General features: G+C 39.4%; 1 protein-coding gene across 3 annotated transcripts in view; it reads right to left on the bottom strand.

Moving 5' to 3' along the window:
- Positions 1-24,085, bottom strand: part of CERS6 (ceramide synthase 6) — a 278,288-nt gene that overhangs the window by 38,338 nt on the left and 215,865 nt on the right. For all 3 annotated transcript variants that reach the window (XM_010982470.3, XM_031451592.2, XM_064484885.1), the window contains exons 6-8: positions 23,298-23,390; positions 5,420-5,548; positions 2,598-2,704 (exon numbers count right to left, since the gene is read on the bottom strand). In XM_010982470.3, coding sequence (XP_010980772.1) covers positions 2,598-2,704; positions 5,420-5,548; positions 23,298-23,390 — 329 coding nt within the window. The remainder of the gene's footprint in view (positions 1-2,597; positions 2,705-5,419; positions 5,549-23,297; positions 23,391-24,085) is intronic.

The following is a 24,085-nucleotide window of genomic DNA, read 5'->3' as shown; positions in this document are numbered from 1 at the left end:
CGATAAATATTCATTAAATGCATCAAAAGTGGTGGTATGTTGGAAGGTAGAAGTTCACACTTAGATAATATAGTGCAGACAGAGGCGAGCTTCATCAGAAGAAATGCAGCTCTAAGTAAAGCTTTTCGTTAGTGCTCTTGTATTTTATGTCAGCCAGTCCACATTTGGAACATCACGACAAGAGGAGGTCGCAGGGACAAACAAAGGAGAACAACAAGCAGGAATCACGGAAGGGATTAGAGATGCTTTCTGAAGAGGAAGCCGACAGAGGATATATGAGAAATCTTCACGTTCCTAAGAGTTTCCAGCTAGAAGGGGCAGGGTACACCTGGTTTTCCGAAGCATTTTTCTGAGGTGGGGAGGGATTCACGGATCTTTCTGAGACCCTGACAGAACCACAGGCCCTCAGCCCAGGAAAAAAATTTATACACGTATGTTTTACAAACAGTTTCAGGGGATTCTAAACCAGATTAAGGACCCTTAGCTTAAAAGTTATAAGGATCCAGGTTTCTGTTTCATATAAACAAAATTATCTCTCCCTCGACCTCTAAAGGAATACCCCTGATCAGGAAATTGAGAGAAGAATTCCTAAGCTGGGCAGAGGGGGTGGGAGCACAGTCTAGAGCCAGTTCTGTGGGGCCCCTCCCACTTCTAGGGTTCCCTAATCTAAAAGGAATTTTGGAATAATTTCACAGTATTAAGGCAAATACTTATATTTGTTACTGTCATTCACCTTACTATTTTAAATACTAGCAATGCCCACCGCACTCTAGTCATTGAAACAGGATCAAAACAAAGATCATCCCAGCACAAACATAATGTATGAGACACATCTGACGAGGATTTCATTCACTCAGCGCACAACTACAATGGCAGCATGTATGTATAAATTACTTCTTGTCTTAGAAACAGTAAAATATTTCTCTCCACAAGTTGCTTTTTGAAAAATCTGGCTGCACTAAGGGACATAGGAGCAGAAGCCCTCAGCATCTGCAACAGCAGCTCTTGTTTTATTATTTGGTACAAGGATTCCTCTAAGCAGCTCACTCATGTCATCATCACAGGGCATACTTAGGAGTTATCTCATTAGTAGCAATGCGTGATTTCTCTGTTGATTTATGTTCTAGGTAACTCATTGCTGTCTAAACCCGAAGAGCTTTTATACACTCACTAGAGGGGAGGAGGAGGGGTGCATCTCAATTTCAATTCTGCCCTTAAAAGGAAGTAAGCAAATCAAAATCCTGGATAGATTTGCTTACTTCTTCAAAACTTGGGTTCTCAGAAACCCTAGTCAGGAAAAGCTTTCTATTATTCTTCTGAGGAAAGTTTCCTGGATTTTGCTTGGCTTTCTTCTATTTAAATTCCTACCATCAGTTCTACGAATAACCTTGAAAGAGCCCCAGTTCTGAAGTAATTATAGACGCATTATATTCGAAATGACTGCAATGTTTCCTACCTACAATCACATAAAACTTTAATGAGGTTTTATAAATGCCTGTTGCCAACACACAGTGCTGCTTTTGGGAAACGTTTTTTCATAATAAATAAATGTCCAAAAGGGCTGCAAGCCTCAAGGCTGTGTCTGTGTCTGTGTCTGTGTGTGTGTGTGTGTGTGTGTGTGCACGATTAATTTGTTTATAGCGCCCCAACTTTTATTTTTGTTATTTTCTATTGGACTGAAAAGCAAAGTACTATTGCAGCCCTTCATTTCCCCCACTTTCTCCAATTTCCATTGCTGTAATTTGCTATTCAAATCAATTGCTCAAAATAGAAAAAAAAAAATCTGCCATCAATGATGGACCTTAAGTGATACGGAGGGATCATTTTTTTTCCTGGAAGTAATAGCCTTTCATAAAAAAGAATGGCAGTGGACCTATTTTCTATAGACAGGATTATCAAATTCCATCAAAACCTGTCAGACCTTTTCCTTAGCTCTCAACCAAAGAAAAGACATCCAGACATGAAAGGGCCATAGAGAATTTCAAGGATTACTTTTGAGTTATACCTTCCATTTGCTCTAGCTATAAATGCAGCTGATAAGGGGAATTACATAGGACGGTGGCTCTCAAAGTTTAGTGTGTCTTAGAATCATCTGGAAGGCATATCAAAGCCCAGACTGCCAGACCCCACCTCCAGAGTGTGTGATTCAACGGTCCGGGATGGCGGGGGGCCCAACAAGTTGTATTTCTATCAAGTTCAGAGGTGATGCTGTTGCTTCTGGTCCAGGGACAATCCTTGGTGGGCCCCTGGTACTGGAAGATGTCTGATATCTAACTGGTCACGACACTATATTTGCTTTCTTAATTAAAACTTTCATGGCTAATGTTTCCAGGTCATACTCTAGATCGGAGCCTAAAATGGCAGACAGATTCCTGCGGCTTAAGACCCTTCGGAAGCCACCTCTTTCTCTAACAATCCTGTGGGAAATATTAGTAAAGAGCGCAACCCTCTTCAGGAAGAAGAAATCAATCTATTTCTTGAGTACTTCCCTTGTTTTTTTAAAACTTCTAAGTGCTCTGGAGTGAAATTCAACTGGAAAATGGTTCATAAGGCCTATCTGGACGGGGTGGCTCTATCAAAAAGATTGGTGTACTCACCAGAGAGGAAATATGCCCAGTCGTGTGGTGATAAAAACCATGGCAAACATAACAAACAGGAGATCACAAAGTTTCTGAAACTTGGCGTAATTTGCCATTTTGGCAGCCTATGAAAGGAAAAGGAATGTGTCATATTAGTTTAGTTAAACAAAAAGCTTCTTTCAATATGCATGAGTCTCCTTTAAGATATAACCTACCAGATACACAGAACTGCCTGCTACTTTGAAATGTCATGCATCAGGCATCTTATTTATAAATTACACTTAGATCGAGTGAAATGTGGTATGAGCCATAAGTCAAACTACTGACTGTCAGAGATTTAATATAATATTCAGCAACTTGAAACATTCAATTATATGGTTAATTTCAGGAAAACAGAAAAATAAGAAATCCTTGCATTCAGGAGGATATTAGCTAGCCAAAGACACCGAAACAGGGATTTGGCCTAACAGGTCAAAATAGAAAGTGCTGGATAATCCTGTAAACCTTTAATGAGCCCTAAACACTAAGGCCACAGACATTATACAGAATATAGAGAGAGCTTTTCTGCATTTTTTCCTCTTTTCTACTTAGAATTATAGATCTTCCTTAAACAGGCTTAAGGACAGTTTCTTGGCTGATTCTCACAAACTTAGAAATGAAGAATGTGTCAAGATCATGTCCTCTCAACGAATCTACTTAGGTATAATTTTCAAAGTTACATTAATGGGTCATTTTCTAGATGAAAGTCACTAATGTGCAGAATGGCTGTGAGAAGTACACTGATAATTTATGATCGTGATTTCAGTGACCAGTTTTTACCTTCTAAATTAGTCTAGGGGGAGAAATCATATCCCTTTCCCTACCATCTACTTTTTAGAGATGGTTCTAAGAACAGGTGATGCTGAAAACAAAATTGGGCTTGGTCACCTCCTTCTACGTTTTCACAGGTAATTCACAGTACCCACACACAGGGTTATAAATTGAAGACGACTTTTAAATTCAATACATTGTTTTCTACTTCTTGTAAAGTTAAATTGGCTAAGTCAAACTTGAAAGGACTGTTGACAGTATCCACAGAAGCTATAATTTAACAGCTTTAAGTAAAATATACAGCTACAAGAGAAATATATTCCTAAGGGGAAATATCTGTCAACCGAGTGAAAGTCAGGATTACCAACTTTTGATTTCACAAATACTTTGGATGTGACACCACAAATTATACTAAAAAAAGAAAAAAAGCACCTTCTGCCTCCTTCTGGCTAGGTAAACCAAGCGGTTTTGCTTTTACGTTCATTCACCAGTATTCAGTAAAAAAGCATTAAATACCAACTTTTCTCAAGTGCCTAGGCCATAGGTCCCGCTTGCAAGAGTCAACATATTTCACTATTTGGATGTTCTCAAGCTTTATTTTATAATGTCAAAGAGAATCCAAGTGATGAAGAACATCTGCTTTTGAGCCACATGACTGGGATCTCTGGATTATTCTTCTTTTCTAGATAAAAGTGGTGGATGGCGATTCAGCACACATTTTCTGAATTACGTCTCTGCCAAGCATTATGCCATCCATTTCCACAGACATTAAAGTTGGCAGATTATAGAGGACTGATTTCAAAACTGTAGACTGCTGCGTAAATTTCTACTTTCAAGCATACTTAGGATTTAACTATGTGGTAATTCATTTTCAGGGAATTGCCTTTATATTAATTGTATTTCTCCTTTAAAAAAACGTGCTGAATAGAATCTAGCTTTAATCACTTAAAAATCATAGCACCAAACTGTTATCTGACATATCCAGCTCATTAGGACTATTTCCTGTTTCATAACCTTATAGGGACAAGAGTCTTTAGTAAACTGCTGTATATACGTCAAACCTTGACTAATTGCCTTTATGCAGATTCACTTTTATGGCATGGAATTTCTGCTTATATTGCAATAGCAGATCATTATTTGAGGGCACTAGTATTCTATATTCACAGTGACAGCAAATGTTTCAAAGGGGCAGAACTGTGGGCCAACAGGAATAAAAAATCAGAATACAGATTCCAAGACCCATTTCTACATGGAATTTGTAACTGAGTAAGTTTATTTTTGATCAGTTATATAAATGTCGTAGGATAAAGTGAAAAAAACTTTCAATTATGTATTCTTATTGAGTACATCTCTTCACAGAGGCCATAATTAAAAGTAGATACCACATCAAAATTTCACTTGGGAGTTCTCTCTTTTGAAATATGCTAGAAGCACTGCTCTTTTTCTTTTTTTGCTACTTGAATAGTTCTAAGTGATAATGGTTTAGAAAGTTAATCAAGTGCAACCAGTATTTCCTCAGATATTCTTTATACTTACATGCATAGAAAACATAGTTTTCATGTATAATTTGCAATTCATACATACTTTCACTGTAAAACTACTAGGATAATATGTATACTGGCAATAAAAACTATGACTACTAATTCATTTCATCAGGATGTACAACTACTATTACTAAACTGAGTTGTATACACTTTCCAGATAAATCAGTGTGAAACACTAGAAACAAAACCTATTCAAATAATAATTTTCCTATTGTAAAATGTTCACTTAAGTGTGGAAGAGTAAAGGTTTTCATGCCTCTACTAGTAAAGATTGCTAATATGGTGAATGTTTTTCATACACAAATTCATAGACTATGAAGTCTCACTGTCACCAATTTAATGTACAAAGAAACACTGTGCAGTTCCAAAGCGGTCATACACGACCTTCCTCCAGCACCATCCAGCACACCATGGAGGACCTGATGACCTGGGGGATCTCCTGAATCCCGGATTTTGTACTCTTACAGATGAGAGAAGAACTTTTACCTCCAGAAGAGCATCGGCTGAATCATGGAGACAGAGGACCAGGGTCCCCACTCGGGCCATATTGTTGACGTATGAAAAGGTAATCAATAAAATAGATACAACGTGATGCAGGAACATAACACCAAAGTCCTGGGAAGGAGAAAACACAGACATGTTAGGGTTTAGCAGCACTGCAACTTTTCCACTGATCTATTCAACCATTCATCCGATACTAACCGGGCTTTATATGGCCCTAGCACTGGGGGCACTAAAATGAGTAACAGAGTTGTTCCTACCCTCTGGGAGTTCTGCATGTCCTGGGAGAGACACACAGGAGACCAGTGACTATGGAAAATGTGATCAACACCAGGACTAAGGCCAGATCATAAAGGTGTTTTGTACTAAGCTAAAGAATTTGAAGCTACGGAAGAAATTGCCATAGAATTTCAAGCAAAGAAAGGTATTACTTTGATGGTACTTTAGGAAAATCTTTTGGGCGGCAGTGTTGGTCCAACTCAACCACTTCTCTCACTACTGGCGGCTGGGGATTCAACATCCTTTTCCTGGAATATGCCCAATGGGATGTTAAAATAAGAATCATAATATGTTGGTATTTCTGATGGTTCCTACACAAACTCTGAAATTCAACCATTATCTGTCTATAGTCATTATAAAAAATAATTGGCAAAAATAATAGTAAGTTGGCCATCCTTATTATGGTCAATGTCAAGGGAGCTGCTTCCTGGCCCATGTGAAAAGATCATCTTTCTCTGATACTGACTTATCTCTGGGCCACCTGAACAAGGTTTGTTGTTGACATGGAATTTCTGTTTCTTAGAAATATAGTCTCTGTTTTACTGATATTTTCACTCTTATTTAATCTATATTTCTCCCAGAGTAAGCCTGTACTTCTCTGGGATTTTAATGCCAGGAAGAGCCCTAACGGCGATCAACTTGAAGCCATGGAGAAAGTGGACTACTCTCCCACACACCATTCATAGAGAAACAAATAAATAAGCCAAAATAAAAAGCATATTGTGAACCTGAGAGAGAGAGAAAGAGAGTAAATGTGTGCACACATACACACTCTTTATTCAGCTGTCGATGTCACACAGTTTGGGGTCTGAAAGGTCAACGTCGGCAACTTTTAAATGGTTTTAAAACATTTAAACAATGCTCTTTGTCTAGATCCTGAAAGTAACTAATGATAATCCATAAGTAATGAAGTCTTGCCCTTATTAAGTCCTTTTGCCATTTATTTCACTGCATAGTTCCCATATTGAAAACATTTCCAATTATTTTATTTCAATTTATGTAACAAACCTACGAAGCTATGGGTATTTCTGTTTAAATTCTTGTGATCCAGAACGCTTAGGAATGCTTTTTTTATAACTGTTATTTTATTTTTTTATAAATTTTTTTTGAAGTATTGTCAGTTTACAATGTTGTGTCAGTTTCTGATGTACAGCATAATGTTTCAGTCATACACATAGTCCTTTTCATATTCTTTTTCATTATAGGTTACTACAAGATATTGAATATAGTTCCCTATGTTATACAGTAGGACCTTATTGTTTATCCATTTTATGTATAGCAGTTAGCATCTACAAATCTTGAACTCCCATTTATCCCTTCCCACCCTTTTTCCCCCCAGTAACTGTAGGTTTGTTTTTTATGTCTGTGAATCTGTCACTGTTTTGTAAGTAAGTTCATTTGTGTCACTTTTTTAGAATGTCTTATGTTTCATAAAATTGTTTTAAATGACAATGATGAAATAAAGTTAAATGGGTATGTTTAAAAAAAAAAACTCACACAATGTTTAAATGGTTCTGTATACACTTTGGTGAACACGGTCCGGTTACTTTTCTGCCTTAGAAAGTGCCAAATGTACAATAATCATACTATTGATTTATTACTAGGATAAATAATGTGCTAATTTCCAAAATAAGGTTGGGTAATTTTTAAAATGAAGTGCAATTATTTCTCTTATTTTCAATTTAACCTAGTCTCCAAATGAGCTCTGTTGCCATGATGGTGGAAACCACTGTTGGCAGAATCATCTGTCTTGCCCACAGCAGAAGTGCAGAACCGAGTCGTGCAAACTCCTGCCACCTGTTGACCTACCACTGTGATCCTTTCTCCAGACCCACATTCATATATAGGTCTCAGCTCACTAGCAGAGAGAAACGAAGACCATGAGCTGAATTTAAGGAATGATCATGTACAGACTCAACTTAACAGTTTTACCTACTTCCCTTGATTTTTTTCCGATGTTTCTGTGGTATCTAGGATCTTCCTAAGGCATTAAAGTTGGACAATACCCCGATGCCTTAGGCACACAATAACAATTGTTCTGAGCATGTTTCCCAAGGAATATGAACTCTCTTCTCTCCAGGCTGTTACCAGAAATGTTTTAGGTTCCATCACCTGGAGTACAGCGATCTACCTACCAGACAATAGCCCCTTCAAAACAATGGATCAATTAAAGTGGGGCAAACCCATCAGCTGATATTTTATACTGTTTCCTAAACATAATTAAATAAAAACCTAGAGGGCTAATTCAACAGTTCAGTGAGTTTACACTCGCCTGTGCTGAACACACAGATTTTAAAGTCTAACTAGCTGAGTATCTAACCAGAAAAATACTCCCCACGTTTCCCATTGTTTAGCCCTGAATCCTTGCTCTTATTCCCTGAAAGAGAACAAGAGTTTTTCTCGATTAAATTTTAAAATGGATAAATATAAGTTGATTAAAACACTTACAGAGGATTAGGGCCATTTTATAATTAAGCTTCCTAACCTGTATCTGATATAAATGTCAATAAATAAAACAACACCCTTGGCAATATAGCAAGGCTGCCCTAAAAACAAGAGCCTTGCTTTTCAGACAGAGTCTGCTTTGAGAAGATGATTTTTGCATATAAATCCCCTGGTCCTAGAAAAGATTTATTATGGAGGGGCTCAGAGCTATGCCCATGGCAGAAGCCCAATTTTCATTATCCTGTCACATCTGTATGAATATGAAAAGCATGAATAATGGATTTTGTCTTCTACATTGCTGCTTCAGAAAGCATTATACACAATGAAATACCTTTAATAAAAGCCATGCAATCATTATTTTTTTGTCTTACTCTCATCCTCTCACTCTGACACATTCTTTTGAATAAGCAATGAATCTGGTCCAAATAACAGTTTTTCAACAAACTGTCAATTCAGACTTTATCAGTGCAGGGTGGGAACCTCCCACCCTCATGGTTGTTACTTCTGAAAGTGACTGGTGTGTATCTAGACACAGGCAAGCTGCAGGAAACTTAGCATTTGGGGTTGAGAATGTTCTCTTCCATTTTTGGTGATTCTTGTTGGCCCTCATGTTGGAGATGGATCCCAAAGCCCTTATTCAAGACAGACCGGCCTGGCTACCTGCGTCAGCCGTCCCCAACCTCCTGTCGTTCTGCCATATTTTTTCTGGACATGTTCACAGCCATCAAGGGCTCCTTCTACTGTTTCCTGTCTGATATTTACTCCCACCTCAGCCCTCATTCCAGTGGCTTCTCCTATGTTACTAATCAGAGGTAGAAAAAAAATTAGATATAGTTTTGACTCAAATGTAATTAGAGTAAGTCTGAAATGAAAAAAAAAAAAATTCAAGGAAAAACCATCCATTTTAATACCAGAAGCTGGTAAGAAAACACTGTTTTTTTTTTCCTTATTACGTTTCCGAATGGCATCTAGAGAGCCTAGAACAGAGTCTTGGTCTGTTCTGTGTAGCTTCCACATCAGAAACTCCTAGATGAAGGTAAGTTTCTAGCCACTTGGGCTCCATCCCCAGCTGTTAAAATGAGAATCGGCATCCTTAATTCAGTTCTCCAGAGGAATTTTCTGCACAACAGAACATTAGCACCAAAGGGCCAGAAGGATCACCTCTCATTAAGACACCAGAGTGATGTTCTATATGATGAAATTCCATTTGCAATGATCAGGCTGAAAGAGGCTTTGAAATAATACCCTGTTTTTAGAAAGCACTGGAATTCACCCGGATGTAAGCGTTTTTATGAAAGCAAAATTAACTCATTTCTCATTAAAAACAACAACCCACCACAAACAAAAAGAAACTTGTTCTCGAAACTCCCATTTGCTAGATAGAGTATTAACAATTTTATGCAGTTTCTTTCGGGAATAATCTTTGCCACAAATAAAGAAAAGCACTGGTAAACCTTCTCAAAAAGAAATAAGAAGACCAAGATTTTAAGTGATGGCTGATTAAGGTGTGCATGATGGCGAAAAATATGAAACACCACTGAAGAGCAAGACAAAGAAAAACCCCTTCTCTCTTGGATGTAAATGACATGTGCCAGCTTTCCCAAATTTAATGAGTATCATTTATATATATATATATATATATATAATCAATAAACATACCCTTACTCATGAATAGAAATCAGGTTATGCCAGGTTACCCATTTAACAGATTTTCAAACTCTCTAAGAAACAGAAGGACAGAAGCATAATTTAAAGCTGATTTCATTTTATGGCAACTATAGCAATAATAAGAATCTCTCATTTCTCTTTGTTTTTTTTCCCAATAGTTCCTTATTTCAGTCTTCAAGGTACAAAGAAATCAGTATGACTTTTAACAGAGTTAAGATGCTCTTTTTTTTCTTGAGATCAGTAACAGTCTTCCTATCTCTTCACTGGGGGTTGTGTGGGGGTAAAACTCAGACTGCTGGGGATCAACGTGGCCGGGCAGGAAGCAGACTTCAGGTGTGGAACTCGGCAACATACAGGGGAGAGGCGCCACTCAGGCTCCACCTCGACTCCAGAATGAACACACAGATGGAGAGGGAGAGAAAATCCACATATGCCAAGAATAATCAGGGCTAAATATTCTTCCCATTGAGGGAATATAAAAATGTAACAGATTCTCAGCCTTTGGTTATGGATAGCAAAAGTTCTGGTTAACAGCATGAATATATATATATATACACATTCATATACATATACATACATAAAATACATATAACCTCTTAACAAGCAAAAACCAAGAGACTAAAAACTGTCTAGGTTATAAGACAATGACTGAAAGTATATTCAGAGCGATTCACAGAAATCAGCTGATTTTGATTTGCTGCACATTAGGCAACTTGAGGAAAAATAGACCTCTCTCTTACCAGTGTGTGCCATAAGAAGTTCACATCCCATATGTAAATGTAAATGTCAACCTTTGGGTATCTGCAATCTCCCACAACTTATTTGGTTATTTTTTTTTTTAACTGGCCTTAAATTTTGGCTCATTCTAGAGAGAACCGGTTAAATGTGCCTTTTAGAGAAAGGTATTTCTAGTAATAAGGGTCTCTGAAAGCTGTAAATGGAATTCACTTTCATCCTCATATGTAGCCTATGCTCTCTAGGGTGAATATTTATGGGAAAATTTGAAAAGGGATGAGAAACTGATTTATTTGGGAAACGTTTGTTTAATTACAAAATGGAGGAGTCCTGGCAGGAATGACTTAATCATCCTATCTTTAAAGTCAGTGCCTGACTGACTCACACTAAAACTAGAGTCAAATGTATGTCCACACTCTTTTTCAACAGACTAGATTTTTCCCATTTGGGACTAAATATATACAGACTTTGGTCCTTGAAGGAGATAACTGTCTCATACAAATATCATTCTAAAAGTAGTACGTGACAAGAGGTTTATTGGTTAAAGACTTTAAAATTACTATTGTTACTACCAAAATGTTTTAAAAACACATACTGATGTGATTTAAGTATCTTTACTAGCCATTTGAAAAGCTGACATCCTCACTCTTCACCAAATATGGGTCCAGGTGACTCAACTTTAGAGCAGAGAAAGGCACACTACAGCCACCAGGCCCACTCTGGCCCTCCATTTGTTTTTGTAAATAAGGTTTTACTAGAACATGGCCACCTCCGTTTGTTTAATTATTGTTTATAGTAGTGTTTGTGTATTGTGGTAGAGTTAAGGAGTCACAACAGAGACAATACAGACACCCCTCAGTTTAAAATATTTACTAGGGAGCCCTTCATAGAGAAGTGTGATGACCGTGCCTTAGAGCCACATCAAAGGGCATAATATGGGAAAGTCAGGCACGTAATTCCAGATGGGGCAGTTGCAGTCTCACAGCCGGCTTCATCACATTTTCTTTAGATAAAGAATATGGAAGAGATTCCATTTTCAGTTCGGATTTGCAGATACTAACTACTTTATATATAAAATAGATAAACAACAAGCTCATACTGTATAGCACAGGTAAGTATATTCAATATCTTGTAGTAACTTATGGTGAAAAAGAATATGAAAATGAATATATGTATGTTCATGTATGACTGAAGCATTATGCTGTACACCAGAAACTGACACAATGTTGTAAACTGACTATACTTCAATTATAAAAAAAAAAAAAAAGAGAGATTCCATTTTCACAGCTATTCTGAAGTAAGCCATTAAGTTTTACTCTCAAAATTCAGAACAATTATTTTAAAAAGAGTTTTGGCAGGTATCGCCATCAAAATTCTCATGATAAACTGTAACGACAACTTTAAGATAATCTGAAAGTTGAGGAGTTTCTCCACAAAAAGACTTGAGCTTTTGTAAAACAAGAGCTGTCGTCTGGATGCAATATTACTCTCTCAACTGCTAAGTGTGCCATTCCTGTCAGAGCTGCTGGGAACATATAAATGAAATAAAGAATGGTTGTACAAGCAGTGTTTACCCAGTCTTTGTCCTGTGTAACATTTATGGCATCATTTTAAGATCAAGAACTCATAATCTTGTCTATTATGAATGATTTATTTAATATTTAATCTTTAATTGATTTTTATCACTGTAGAAAAAATGCAGTAAAATTTTATTTGTACAATAGAAAACACTAAGATGGTGCCACCAGTTCCCTTCCACTGTGCCTGGCCAGAGCACGAAACTTAATTTGCAACTCCCTGGAGTCCTCCTCCACGCTTTCCTTTCCTCTTCCCATTGATGTGCACTCTCCAAATGCACTCTGCTTTCAAATGACATACATATTTTCCTTAATTATACACACATGTCTTTTTTCTCATTGAACTTTGGGTATTCAGAAGTTCTCCATTACTACAAGTCTTGCCAAATTACAAGCACTGGGAGTTGGAGGCTTTAATGCACATCTTCCGGGCTCTGTTAAATTACTCTTGGCCCAGCCACATTAATTTGTACAGCTTTTAGTGCTAGAATGGTCACTTCTGAGACATTTAAAATATACTGAACATAATAGTCTTAAGTGATATACAAGTTAACAGACTTTGTTCTCCATTTCTTTTTGCGGGGAATAGGGGTGGTGGTGGTGGCGGGCAGAGGGCACAATATCCCTAAGGACAAAGGCAAAGACAACAAACACTTGGTATCAAGTAAACTCATTCAGGTTGAAGACATCCCGAATGATCAGTAGGGGGCAGATTGTGCTCAACTAAAATCAGAAATATCCCAGGACTCAAAAGCCTTCATCCTCTTATTTACTGTCAAGTCCTCGATTGCCCCAAATGACAATGGGCAATCAGGGACTCAATTTTGTGCTTTAGATGGAAGATAGGAAGAGTCTCTTTCAGGTCAGCCAGGTTAGGATGACGCTGTAAGCTGTCAGGAGCCAGGAGCAGTGTAGGGAAACTCTTATCATCACCAGCCTTATCTTTTCTCTTTCTTCTTCCTTCAGCTGTCTGAGCTCCCCACCTCCATTCACAGACAGAACTCTACTGCAGAATTCACTCATCAGCTTTCTTGTCCCCACGCAGACCTCTGGCCCTTCAGTAACCCCCACCTTTCCCCACTGAAATGCTTGTGTTGTCTCTTCTTTTCTCTAAGCCCCACACCAATCTGACTAACTGGTGAACTTCTATCCACCCTGAGATTTGCCTACTAATTCTTAGGCTCCAAAGGTTCCATTGGACACTGTGATTTATTCTCAACAATGACTCCATAAAGCAAGTACTATTTGAACACCGTTTTATAAAGAAACGATGTACGGAGAAGCTACATAATTTTTCCAGTTACACAGTAAGGACAGGCTAGCGGCAGAGCTGAATCCAGTTGTGTGTGACTCCAGAGCTCAGGCTCCTATCACAGCCAGCTGCTTCCCAGAAACCAATGTCTGAGGAAAGACCACTATGAGGGGGCAGCAGAAAGAAAATACATATAAATGAGTGACTAACGAATAGAACAAGGTGCCTTCTAGAAGATCTGAAGAGAAGAGGAATCAAGAGAAAAAGTGAGGACTGGGGGAGGGTACAGCTCAGTGGTAGAGTGTGTGCCTAGCATGCACAAGGTCCTGGGTTCAATCCCCAGAACCTCCACTAAAAATAAAGTAAGTAAAAACCTAATTACCTCCCTCCCCCGAAAAAACAAATAATAAAATCAAAAGGTGAGGACCATCCATGTTGCAAATGGCACGATTTTATTATTTTTTATGGCTGAGTAGTATTCCATTATATAAATACACTACAACTTCTTTATCCAGTCATCTGCTGATAGACATTTAGGTTGTTTCCGTGTCTTGGCTATTGTAAGTACTGCTGCTGTGAACATTGGGTGAGTGTATCTTTTCAAATCAGAGTTCCCTCCAGATAAATGCCCAGGAGTGGGATTGCTGGATCATATGGTTAAGCCTATTTTCAGTTTTTTAAGGAATCGCCATATTGTTTTCCATTATGGCTGCACCAAACTACATTCCTACCAACAGTATAGGAGGGGTCCCTTTTCTTCACACCCTCTCCAACATTTATTGCTTGTGGACTTTTCATGGATGGACCTGGAGATTGTCATACTAAGTGAAGTAAGCCAGAAAGAGAAAGAAAAATACCATATGGTATCATTTATATGTGGGATCTAAAAAAATGACACAAATGAACTTATTTACAAAATGAAAACAGACTCACAGACATAGAAAACAAACTTACGGTTCCCGGGGGGGAAGAGGGGTCAGTGGGGTGATAAACTGGGAGTTCAGAATTTGCAGATACTAACTACTATATATAAAATAGATAAACAACAAGGTCCTACTGTATAGCCCAGGGAACTATATTTAATACCTTTTAATAGCCTATAATGAAAAGGAATATATATATGTGTGTATGTATGTGTGTGTGGGTATAACTGAATCAATGTGCTGTACACCAGAAATTAATACAACATTGTAAACCGACTATACTTCAATTAAAAAAAGAGCAAAAGTGAGGACTGGCCACGAGTGGAAGAGATTCCTCTTCTTAGGAGGATAAAGGGAGGATATGAGATGGGTCTGTTTACATTTGTGGGGAGAGAAATGGAAGAAATTCACTGACTCAGGGAGACAGAGCTTTCAATAATCCTATGTGGATGCTTTCCCAAGATGCTCAGGATGACTTGTGGGAAATTCCTCAGAGGAAGCAGAATGACTGAATCTCCCAAATGCAAGTGAAACCTTCCAAGTGTCAGTGGCACCTCCTGAAAGGGTGGAATTCCTGAGGCCCTAGACTTCAGGACCCAGAGCCCTAGACCAGCAGTTCTGTGTTGGGTCCTCGGCGTAGGTCTCTCTGTAATGCAGTGATGCTGCAGCCCTTTGTACCACGATGGAAGAAGAGGTTCCTGTGGTTATCCTCTGGTACCCTGGACAGCAGTATGTGCGACTACACTGCCCAGGGCTGCCCAGTGACTGACTGGTCATCCAGCTGTGAGATCTAAAGATGCCCATGAGCCTCTCCCCAGCAAGGGGAGTTTGATTACTGGAATAAGCTACTAGCTTAGGCAGCCTTTGAGTAAGATTCCATAAAACGTTTCTTTTCTTTTCCAGACAATACTGTTCTACTGTTCTCCCACCAGCCTGCACATAGCACTGGACTGATCTGCTTTGTGCACAGGTGGCAGCTTACTCAAATGAGCTGCCTCTTCTTCCCTTCTTAAATTCCCAAGACACTGTAGTGAGAAAGTAACAGGACAGAGGTCTCAGAGTCAGGAATAGCTACCTTGGAAGAAACATGAGCTTAGGGGGCAGGATACTGCTACTCCAATCACAAAGTAGACACACAAAAGAACAACTTGGCACCTCCGTGAAAGAGAGGTTAAGTGCCCTGCCTGCCTGTATCTATGAGCAGCAGCAGGTTACACAGAGAGAATTCCACATGCTCCTCCATCCCTCTCAGGGTGACCCGGTGTAATCTGGTGTGATTTCAGCTTTTCAAGCAAAGAAAGGAGATGCTGATACAATCTGAGGCACTCCTTAAGAAAGGCTTAAAAATAATCTAGGCAAGCAGTTCTCATATGTTCTGGTCTCAGGACCCTTTTAAATTCTTAAAAATTATTGAGGACACCAAAGTGTTTGCTTATATGGGTTACATCTATCAGTCCTTACCACATTGTACATTAAAACTGAGAAATCTGAAAAAAATGTAAAATATTTATTAACTTATTTGAAATAAATTCATTCTGTGTTAATTAACATAATATATTTACCAAAAAATAACATTTTTCAAAATTTTTTTGAAAATAGAAGAGTGGCATCGTTTTACAAGGTTGCAAATCTCTTTTGATGTCTAGCTCAAGATGTGAGAGTTGGATTCTCATTACTGCATCTATATTTAATCTGCTGCCCTGCTATTTTGGTTAAAGTATGTATAGAAAAACTAGTGTCACACAGTTGGAAAAGGAAGAAGCATCTTTATAGCCTTTTCAGACAGTTATGGAATCTTTGATACTGTACCAAAACTTGGCAAGTGAGATATTTTCAAAAGTTAGTTGCAAGGTGGACTTTAAAATTATATCAGTAAACTTTCCATATTCTGTTATATAAAATCCTTTGGTCTCTCTTGACCTCTGAAAGGATCATTCATTCAGGCACGGTTTTGGAGTATCATGCATCAGTCACTTGGAAAATATTGGCTCAGTGAGTTAATGATATCTAACATTTAAAAAATTACCTTTATTACCACCACTAACAATCTCATGAGAAAAGTCTAAGTACTGAGCTGCTATCAAGCTCTCACTGGTGGACTTGTGTTCTAAAAATCTATTTTTTTCTTCAAAGCTTGAATTTTATTATTATTATTACTGATAACACATAATGTCAATGGTTTTACTTGAAACACCTTGACAAGCTCACTCTGTACATTTTCAAGAATCTGTCTACCAAATACACAAGCTGGAATAACCATAGTTTGTCTGTCATTCTTTCAACTAAAAAGGAGATTCTTTGAGGGGGAAAGGCAGCTAGTTCAGCTCCCAATGCAAAGCATGACCTGCACGTGATTTTCCTTGAGACACGGTGTATAGGTTATGTGGCAGAAGCTCTTTATGCCTCCTTCCCATTTCATCACAAAAAAGTTTTTAAAATGTACACTCAAGAACAGCAATTTAATAAAATTAACATTTTTTACTGCTTCATCAGGAGCATTCTCAAGTAAAACTGACATTTTTTCCTTCCTGCAAACACATGCCAGTGACGAATACAAAGATTACTCAGACAGTCTGGTGCCACTGCTGGTGATTTTGCACACCGTTACTTTTGCACAATCAGTGCACATTTCAATGCAGTGCGAAAGGCAAATGACACCTCAGTATCATTATGGAGACAGTTTTGATGTTGCAGATCTCCTGAAAGGGTCTCAGGGATCTCCAGGTGTCTGCAGACCACACTTTGGAAACTGTTATCTAGATCAATTATTTCCAAACATGATTCTAGGAAATGATAATTAGCCAGATGATTAATAATAGTTGCACCAGTCAGGATAAGCTAGATGATATGGCAATAAGAAATCCTGTAAAATCTCAGTGGTTTACAACAAAGGCCTACTTCTTACTCACAGCATGGTTCCAACTGGCGGGGGGGGGGGGGGGCACTGTGTTCATCACCATCACTGGGGACTCAGACTGAAGGAGCAGCCTCCATCTCTAGAGGGGAAAAGAGACCCTGGAGGGTCTTAACCAGCCATTAGATACTCTGGTCCAAAAGTGACTCAAGTCAGTCCTGCTCACAGCTCACCAGTCACATGGCCCCATCCAACCACAAGGGAAGCATGACTGTGAGGTACAGTCCTCAGGTGCCTGAGGGTAGAGAGCTGGCAAAGTCTGGGGAATCACACGAAGGATGAGAGTAACAGCTAACATATATGGAGCCTCTCTGTGTGCCAAGCACCATTCCAACAGCCTACACAACACTCCCATGAGGTCAGTTATATGAACTCTATTCTTTGGACCAGGAAACCTAGGCACAGAGCAGTAAAGTAACTTGCTCAAGGTCCTGCCAAACTAGGGGTGGCACTGGGTGGGTAGATGGGCTCCAGAGCCCATGCCTTTAACCTCTGAGCCATGTTATTCATAATTTTCTCCAGTCTGGAACAAAATGAGAAAAATAAAAACATTTTCAAAATGATTAATTTAAAAGATTGTCCTTTACTACCAGGTGTCCTTTCTCCAGTCTCGAACAAAATGAGAAAAATAAAAACTTTTTCATAAAGATAAATTTTGGTGTTCATAGAAGGTATCCTTTCTCCTTTAAAATGTCCTTTCTTTTATGAATTGATGGTAACAGATGGTAGGTGCTCTGAAAACTTCCTCACCAGGAAAAGTAAAATGTTGGCAATCTTAAGTTAGTTTCTTTTCCTAATTTTTTTTGATCATTTCAATTGACCCAGAATACAAAAATGTGTGACCACAAGTTTTGGAGGTTTTATTTGGTTTTGGTCTTAGAACTATGTTTTGAGTCAACCAAATTTTGGTCATTATGTGCTAGATACTATACTAACTGCTGTCAAGCATTGTACTAGATGGTTTCACGGACATTGTTTTATTTAATTCTATGCCATACTGCTTCCTTATTAAAAGATTAATGCATTTTTTTTACCCTAAAGCTAACTGAAGCAGGAAAGATCTGGAGCATGGGAGGACTCACAGCCATGAACTCTGGTTATTTTCCACACAAGTTACCAGAGAGCAAACACAAGCCTACCTGTCAATAAGTTTCTTGCTAATCTTGATCATCACCTCTCTCTCTCTGTTAGGGACCTTTTTACAAGGTGTAGTTTTCTCTCAGGTTAAAGACCAAAAAGAGTAACAAGCTGATTTCACCAACTGGGCCCTGGAACTCGGCCATGGATGAGTCCCTGCAAAGGTCTCAGGACACAAGCAGGGTTCATTGGCCAATAACCCCAAACAGCAGCTTAGCTAAAAGGGACACAGGGCTTAGACACAAGCAAGCTGTCCTGAGTTCCAGCACCATCATATTTATTAGCTTCACGTATAAAATTTAGATGCACAAGAGAAATACAATTGTGAACAGGTGCTGAAATACAGAATCTCAACAAAAATTAAGCCTTGGGAAACAAAAGGTGTTTCAAACAATACTGAACACCAGGAATTTACCTGTTGTCTTTTTAAAAAGATAACTTAACAATTTCTTTTTACAAAGGAAGAAAGGAAGAGAGGAAGGGAGAGAAAGAGAGGAGTGGAGGGAAGAAAGAAGAAAAAAGGAAGGAAGGAATAATCCTCAAAAAGACACAGAAGTTGGTAGCACATAACAGAACACTTGAACTACAAATCCATTACACCCAGTGACTACATCTTGGCTAGTCCCTCTTGTCTGGGAGGATTAACAGTACGTACCTCATCACTGCCCAAATAAGTACCAACCCTGGGAATGATCAAGAGAGACTATGTGTTCTGTCACCACAGGGATGAAAGTTCTCCAGTCATCTTTAAACTCCAGATTCTATTTGGAAACAGAACAATTTGAAAAAAAAAAAAAAAAAAGGCACATTTCCAGAGGGAAAGAGTTTGTGAATATAAAAGCCATTTTTAGAAAGACTTGTGAGTGAACCAATTAAGTCACAAAAAAATGATTCTGAAACCTCGTATTTTAAGGTATTCATTCTAACAGTTTGAGGCATGCATTTGGATCAAATGTTTTCAAATTCTGTTCGCTCTTTGAAAATGGTTGTTCAAGCTCATTGTCATTTAATAGAGCAACTAAAGAAAACTTCTGATGACCTTTCTACTTAACAACCCTACGGGCGGCCAGCCTCCAGAAGTCGATTTCCATGCTATGTTGTCAGTGGGTGTCTTCGAACACCTCTATTCTGTAATTAGGAGGCAGGCTGTTTTTAGAGGGTGAGAGTTTAGTTAATAGTTGCAGTATAGAAGACGGGGATGTATTTAACAGTAGAATATACCATAAATCCCTGCCGATGGCGGGAAGGGCAGGTCCTCTGCATGGGGGAGTAGTGAGGAGGGAACCACCAGGGACCCGCAGTGACAGCAAAATGCAAAGGAGAAAAGCAAAGGTGACAACTCACTAATGAGAGGTGGCACCAGAGGAGAAGGCCTTTCTTATTAAATTCTGTGCAGAGCAACAAGTATGTATGGTAGTAGCCAAACTCCCATTTTGTGCGAGAAATAAGAATAAGCCAGCCGTGCCCGGAACGTGCAAAGGTATTCTGACCAAGGGATGAAGGGAGAGGTGCCTGATGTCTAAAACAAGCTATTGTTGTTGACAAGGAAAAAATATGGATAATTATAAACACTGACAACATGTACAGGCCTAGGTCAAGCCCATGAACCCCACTGTAAAATTACCCTTTCTGTAGGCTTTTTTTCCACACTGATGCAAGATATGTTAAAACCATACAAAATGGTATACTTCGACCCTTGAAAATAATCCACTCATGGTAACTATTAAGAAAATGGTCATTTGGCTTAAAACAATAAAGGAAGGTGCTCTGCGTCCTCCTGGCTCAGTGAAAAGACATGGTAAATGCACGCAGAGGAAGCTCAAGCAAAGGGAGGGGCTTGGTGACTTTTGGTGCAGCGACGTCTCCCAAGGACTAGGCTCCTGGGGCCCAAGTACAGTCAGTTTTGCATTTATAAATCTCTTTGACTCTAGATGGCATCCCTAATTCTTACTAAGCAAAAGAGCAACCAGTAAAATGGTAAAAAGCTGCGTAAAGCTTACTACCACTAACGTCAGAAGCTTGGTCAGGCAAGACAATGTCATGTCTAATGTCTCATCTACGAGGGAATCACGGGACTTTGCTTGGTAAACTTGGGCTCTATTTCATCCCCATGCTGCACAACCTTGAAAATTTTACACAAATTCACTGTATGCCAATTCTCCCAATGACAGAATTGGAAGAATAGTCAAAGCTCCCTCTGTCTTATGTAAGTGTTTTCTGTGACTACCTGGAAAAAACACTCCTCAAAAGAAAATAAAATGCACATTATTCAGCTTTAAGAAGGGAGGAAATTCTGACACACACTGCAACATGGATGAGCCTGAGGACATTATGCTAAGTGAAATATGCCAGTCACAAAAGGACAAATACAGTGTGATTCCACTTACATGAGGTATGCAGACTCCTCAAATGCCTACAGACAAAAAAGCGGAATGGTGGTTGCCCGGGGTGGGGGCTGGGGGAGGAGGGAATGGAGAGCTGTTGATTAATGGGTACAGAGTTTCAGTTTTGCAAGATAAAAGGAGTTCTAGAAACTGGTTACACAACAGGGTAAACGTGACTGAACTGTACACTTAAAATTGGTTAAGATGGTAAAGTTTATGTTTTGTATTTTTACCACAATGAAAGATCTAAAAAAATAAATAAGTAAAATGCACAATGAGCCTTGCACAGTGCCTGGCACATAGGAGATAATCCGTGTGCAAGTCCTGACTACAGGAGTGAAGATGGCTCTTCGCATATAGACAGAGATCTAACTGGTATAGTGTCACTAAAGGGTCTTTCAGCGTTTCCAGAAACCGACCCAGACTGTTTGGTGCAATGAGTAAGGGAACTACAAGTTACAGGTGTCAACGAGTTATCTGCCATTCCTAAGCCTAGCCCATAAAGGGACCATCCACTTCTTTTGAGAATCAGATGACATATACCAATTCAGGTCTTGCAGCCACACGGGCCAGAGAAGACAGCCTTCTGCCAGCCAAGTAAGCCACTGCCGCAGGAGAGTGGCAGGAGCGTACCAGGGGGGAGGCGAGGCGGTTGCTAGGACCACAGACTCCTCAATACTTTTCAGCTGCCACTTGGATATTTTACAATTTAGCAGATTACTGATCTAACCAAGAAATACTATATTATAGTAAGAGCTCCATCATAATGCACAGCATTGTTTGGAAGACACCCATTAGTGAGTCAGAAGACATTCTGATGAGTCCCTCGATTCATTCACCCTAAACTGACTGATCCCCACCATAAGCCCATGCACTGACAGTCACGAGAGGTATCAAGATGAACATATCTTGCTCTCTGCCCTCCAGGTCTGGTGAAGGGAGAGAGGCAGGTCGCCACCGTTAAAATATGGTAAGTACTGGGCACTTGTGAACTAAACACAGAGGAAGAAGTGGTCAAAATTCACGGGGAAATTAAATAAGGCTTCAAAGAAGAGATGACTTTGGCCTTGGTCTGGTCTAGGAGGAGGGGGGAATAGGGTACATTCTAGGCACAGACAAAGTCTTTAAAAAAAAAAAACAAAGAGGCATGAGGAAAAATGTGTTTGAGCAATGGTGAGAACATATGTGTAACTATGACATACGGGTGTGTCAGAAGGGGGAGAGAAAGGTGGGGAGTAAGACTGGAGAGGTGGGTTTGAATCATGTTGACAACCCTGATTTTATCACTCCAAGTAGTTTGGCTTTGTCTTGAAAGTTTGAAAAACGTAACTCTAAGATGGCAGGTAGACAAGAATGACTACTTAGGTAGGAGGGCCTTGTAAGAGCCACTGTAATAGATCAAGCGAAAGTAGAGAGGACTTAAATGAAATGTGTCTGCGATGTTAAGGGAGTAGGTACAAGGGGTAGCAAAGAGGAGCAGAAAGGAAACTTCTAGCTTATGGGACTGCTGGTTACAAAGATTGTTGGAGGAAGAACTAGACCAGGAGGAGGTGATGTCTTTGGTTGGGAACACTCTGAATGTAAGGTTCAGTCTCCTCGTTCACAAAAGGAGGATAAGTAATAAATGACCAGACTGGACCTTGGAGTTGTTGTGAGGCTTAAATGATAAAATAACAAAAAAGAACATAATACTATTATTTATGACTAGACGTGTGGAGGTATGGACCCAGAGAGGATTTGGGGCAGGAGAGAAACAGGAGTTATTGATATACAAATTACGGTTAACAGTGCCGGAGGGTATAAATTTAATCATCCAGGGAGATGACGTCCTGGAATCCAGGACCAGACCCCGGAGCACACAGACATGCTGGGCGTGGGGCACTGGGATGGAGGCCTGGGAAGGTGACTTTGAAGGCATGACCCAAATATGGGAATGTGGAGAAACAGCTTCATGGGAAACAAAATACACAGCAAGAGCCCAAAGTGCCAATCCTGCCCAGAAGCTGGTAGGATGAGAACTGGAATGAGTGGGTTCAACACTTAAGAGGTCAAGAGCGCCCTCAACAAAAGCTCTTCCAGTGGAGGGGAGAGATGAAAACCAGGTCACAGTTCATTTAGGAATGTTGTATTTTCCTGACATATTCTGACATTAGGCAACTCTTTAATTGGGGAAACTTTCACTCTGTAGGACTGGAACACTGAGATTTTACTCTCTCCCAGGAGCTACAGACACAATTTTTCTTCTTTATTGAATCGGGAGAACAGAGGGAACTGTGAATCAGACTGAGAGGAAATTAATGCTGTTAAGATTCACTGCTGTACTTTTTCATGGAGGAAAGAACACTAGGTTTGGAGGGAAGAGTGAAGAGACAATGGGAATCAAATATAAAACAGCACAAACCAATTGACCTTCAGTAAATAATACAGAAAGTAGTACCAATGTAGTACTGATGGCAGAACAGAAGTGAGCACCCCGGAGACCACACCCACCCGCCAAGGGCCACTAAAGACGTGTGTCTGCAAGCACTTTAAAACACACCCGCTCTTACCTTTCTTTTGATATCAGTGAACTGGGAAAACATTAAAGACCAATAAAATGACAGCTCCAGGATATAATAGTAGTGAAGGTCAGGTGTGAGTGGCTGAGGATCAAAGAGAAAAAAAGGAAAGATTAAATCATTAATAGGAAACCAAATCTGTGTGCCAAACATGTTAAGCCCAGTACTGAAAACTGACATGGTCTTACGCCTCCAGATTCCGGCCCCAGTCTCTCTGTGGATAAAGGAGCTTTGAAGGATGCCTCTAATCCACAGCTTGGTGACATTAGTTTTGTTGCGTCTCCAATCAAAAAAGTGTCAATCAGTATGAACATGTGATAGTGGTACCCAATTCACTATTCATTTTAGCAACAGCATTTATGGTTCTTTGGCATGAGTACCTACAAGATTCCTTCAGGTAACTGGAAACAAAATTCTAACACATACACACAAAGAATCACTCTGGACAACTCCTGTGAGATTGCACAGAACAGGGACAAGGGAGGTAGGTAACAGAAACTGGAGACCTACATGGGTCCCTGAGGCATAGTTTCAAGTTCTGCATTAATCAGAGCTTCCTTCTTATTAAGAAACATTCAGTATATTAGAAATATCAAAAAATAAAAATAAAAATTTATTAAAACAGCAGAGGAACAAGGAAGCTGCCAAGAGACACCAGGCTAGGCACTTCGCCAGGAAATCTGAGATCATGTCCCAGCTCCACAGCTTAGTGGGGATAAAACTTGGGCCTTAGTTTACTTCTTGTAAAATGGAGGTAACACCTGGTCTACCTGCCTCAG

The sequence above is a fragment of the Camelus dromedarius genome, chromosome 4 (assembly GCF_036321535.1).
Source record: "Camelus dromedarius isolate mCamDro1 chromosome 4, mCamDro1.pat, whole genome shotgun sequence".
In the NCBI taxonomy this organism is placed as follows: domain Eukaryota; kingdom Metazoa; phylum Chordata; class Mammalia; order Artiodactyla; family Camelidae; genus Camelus; species Camelus dromedarius.
This window is presented reverse-complemented; position numbering and strand designations above follow the sequence as displayed.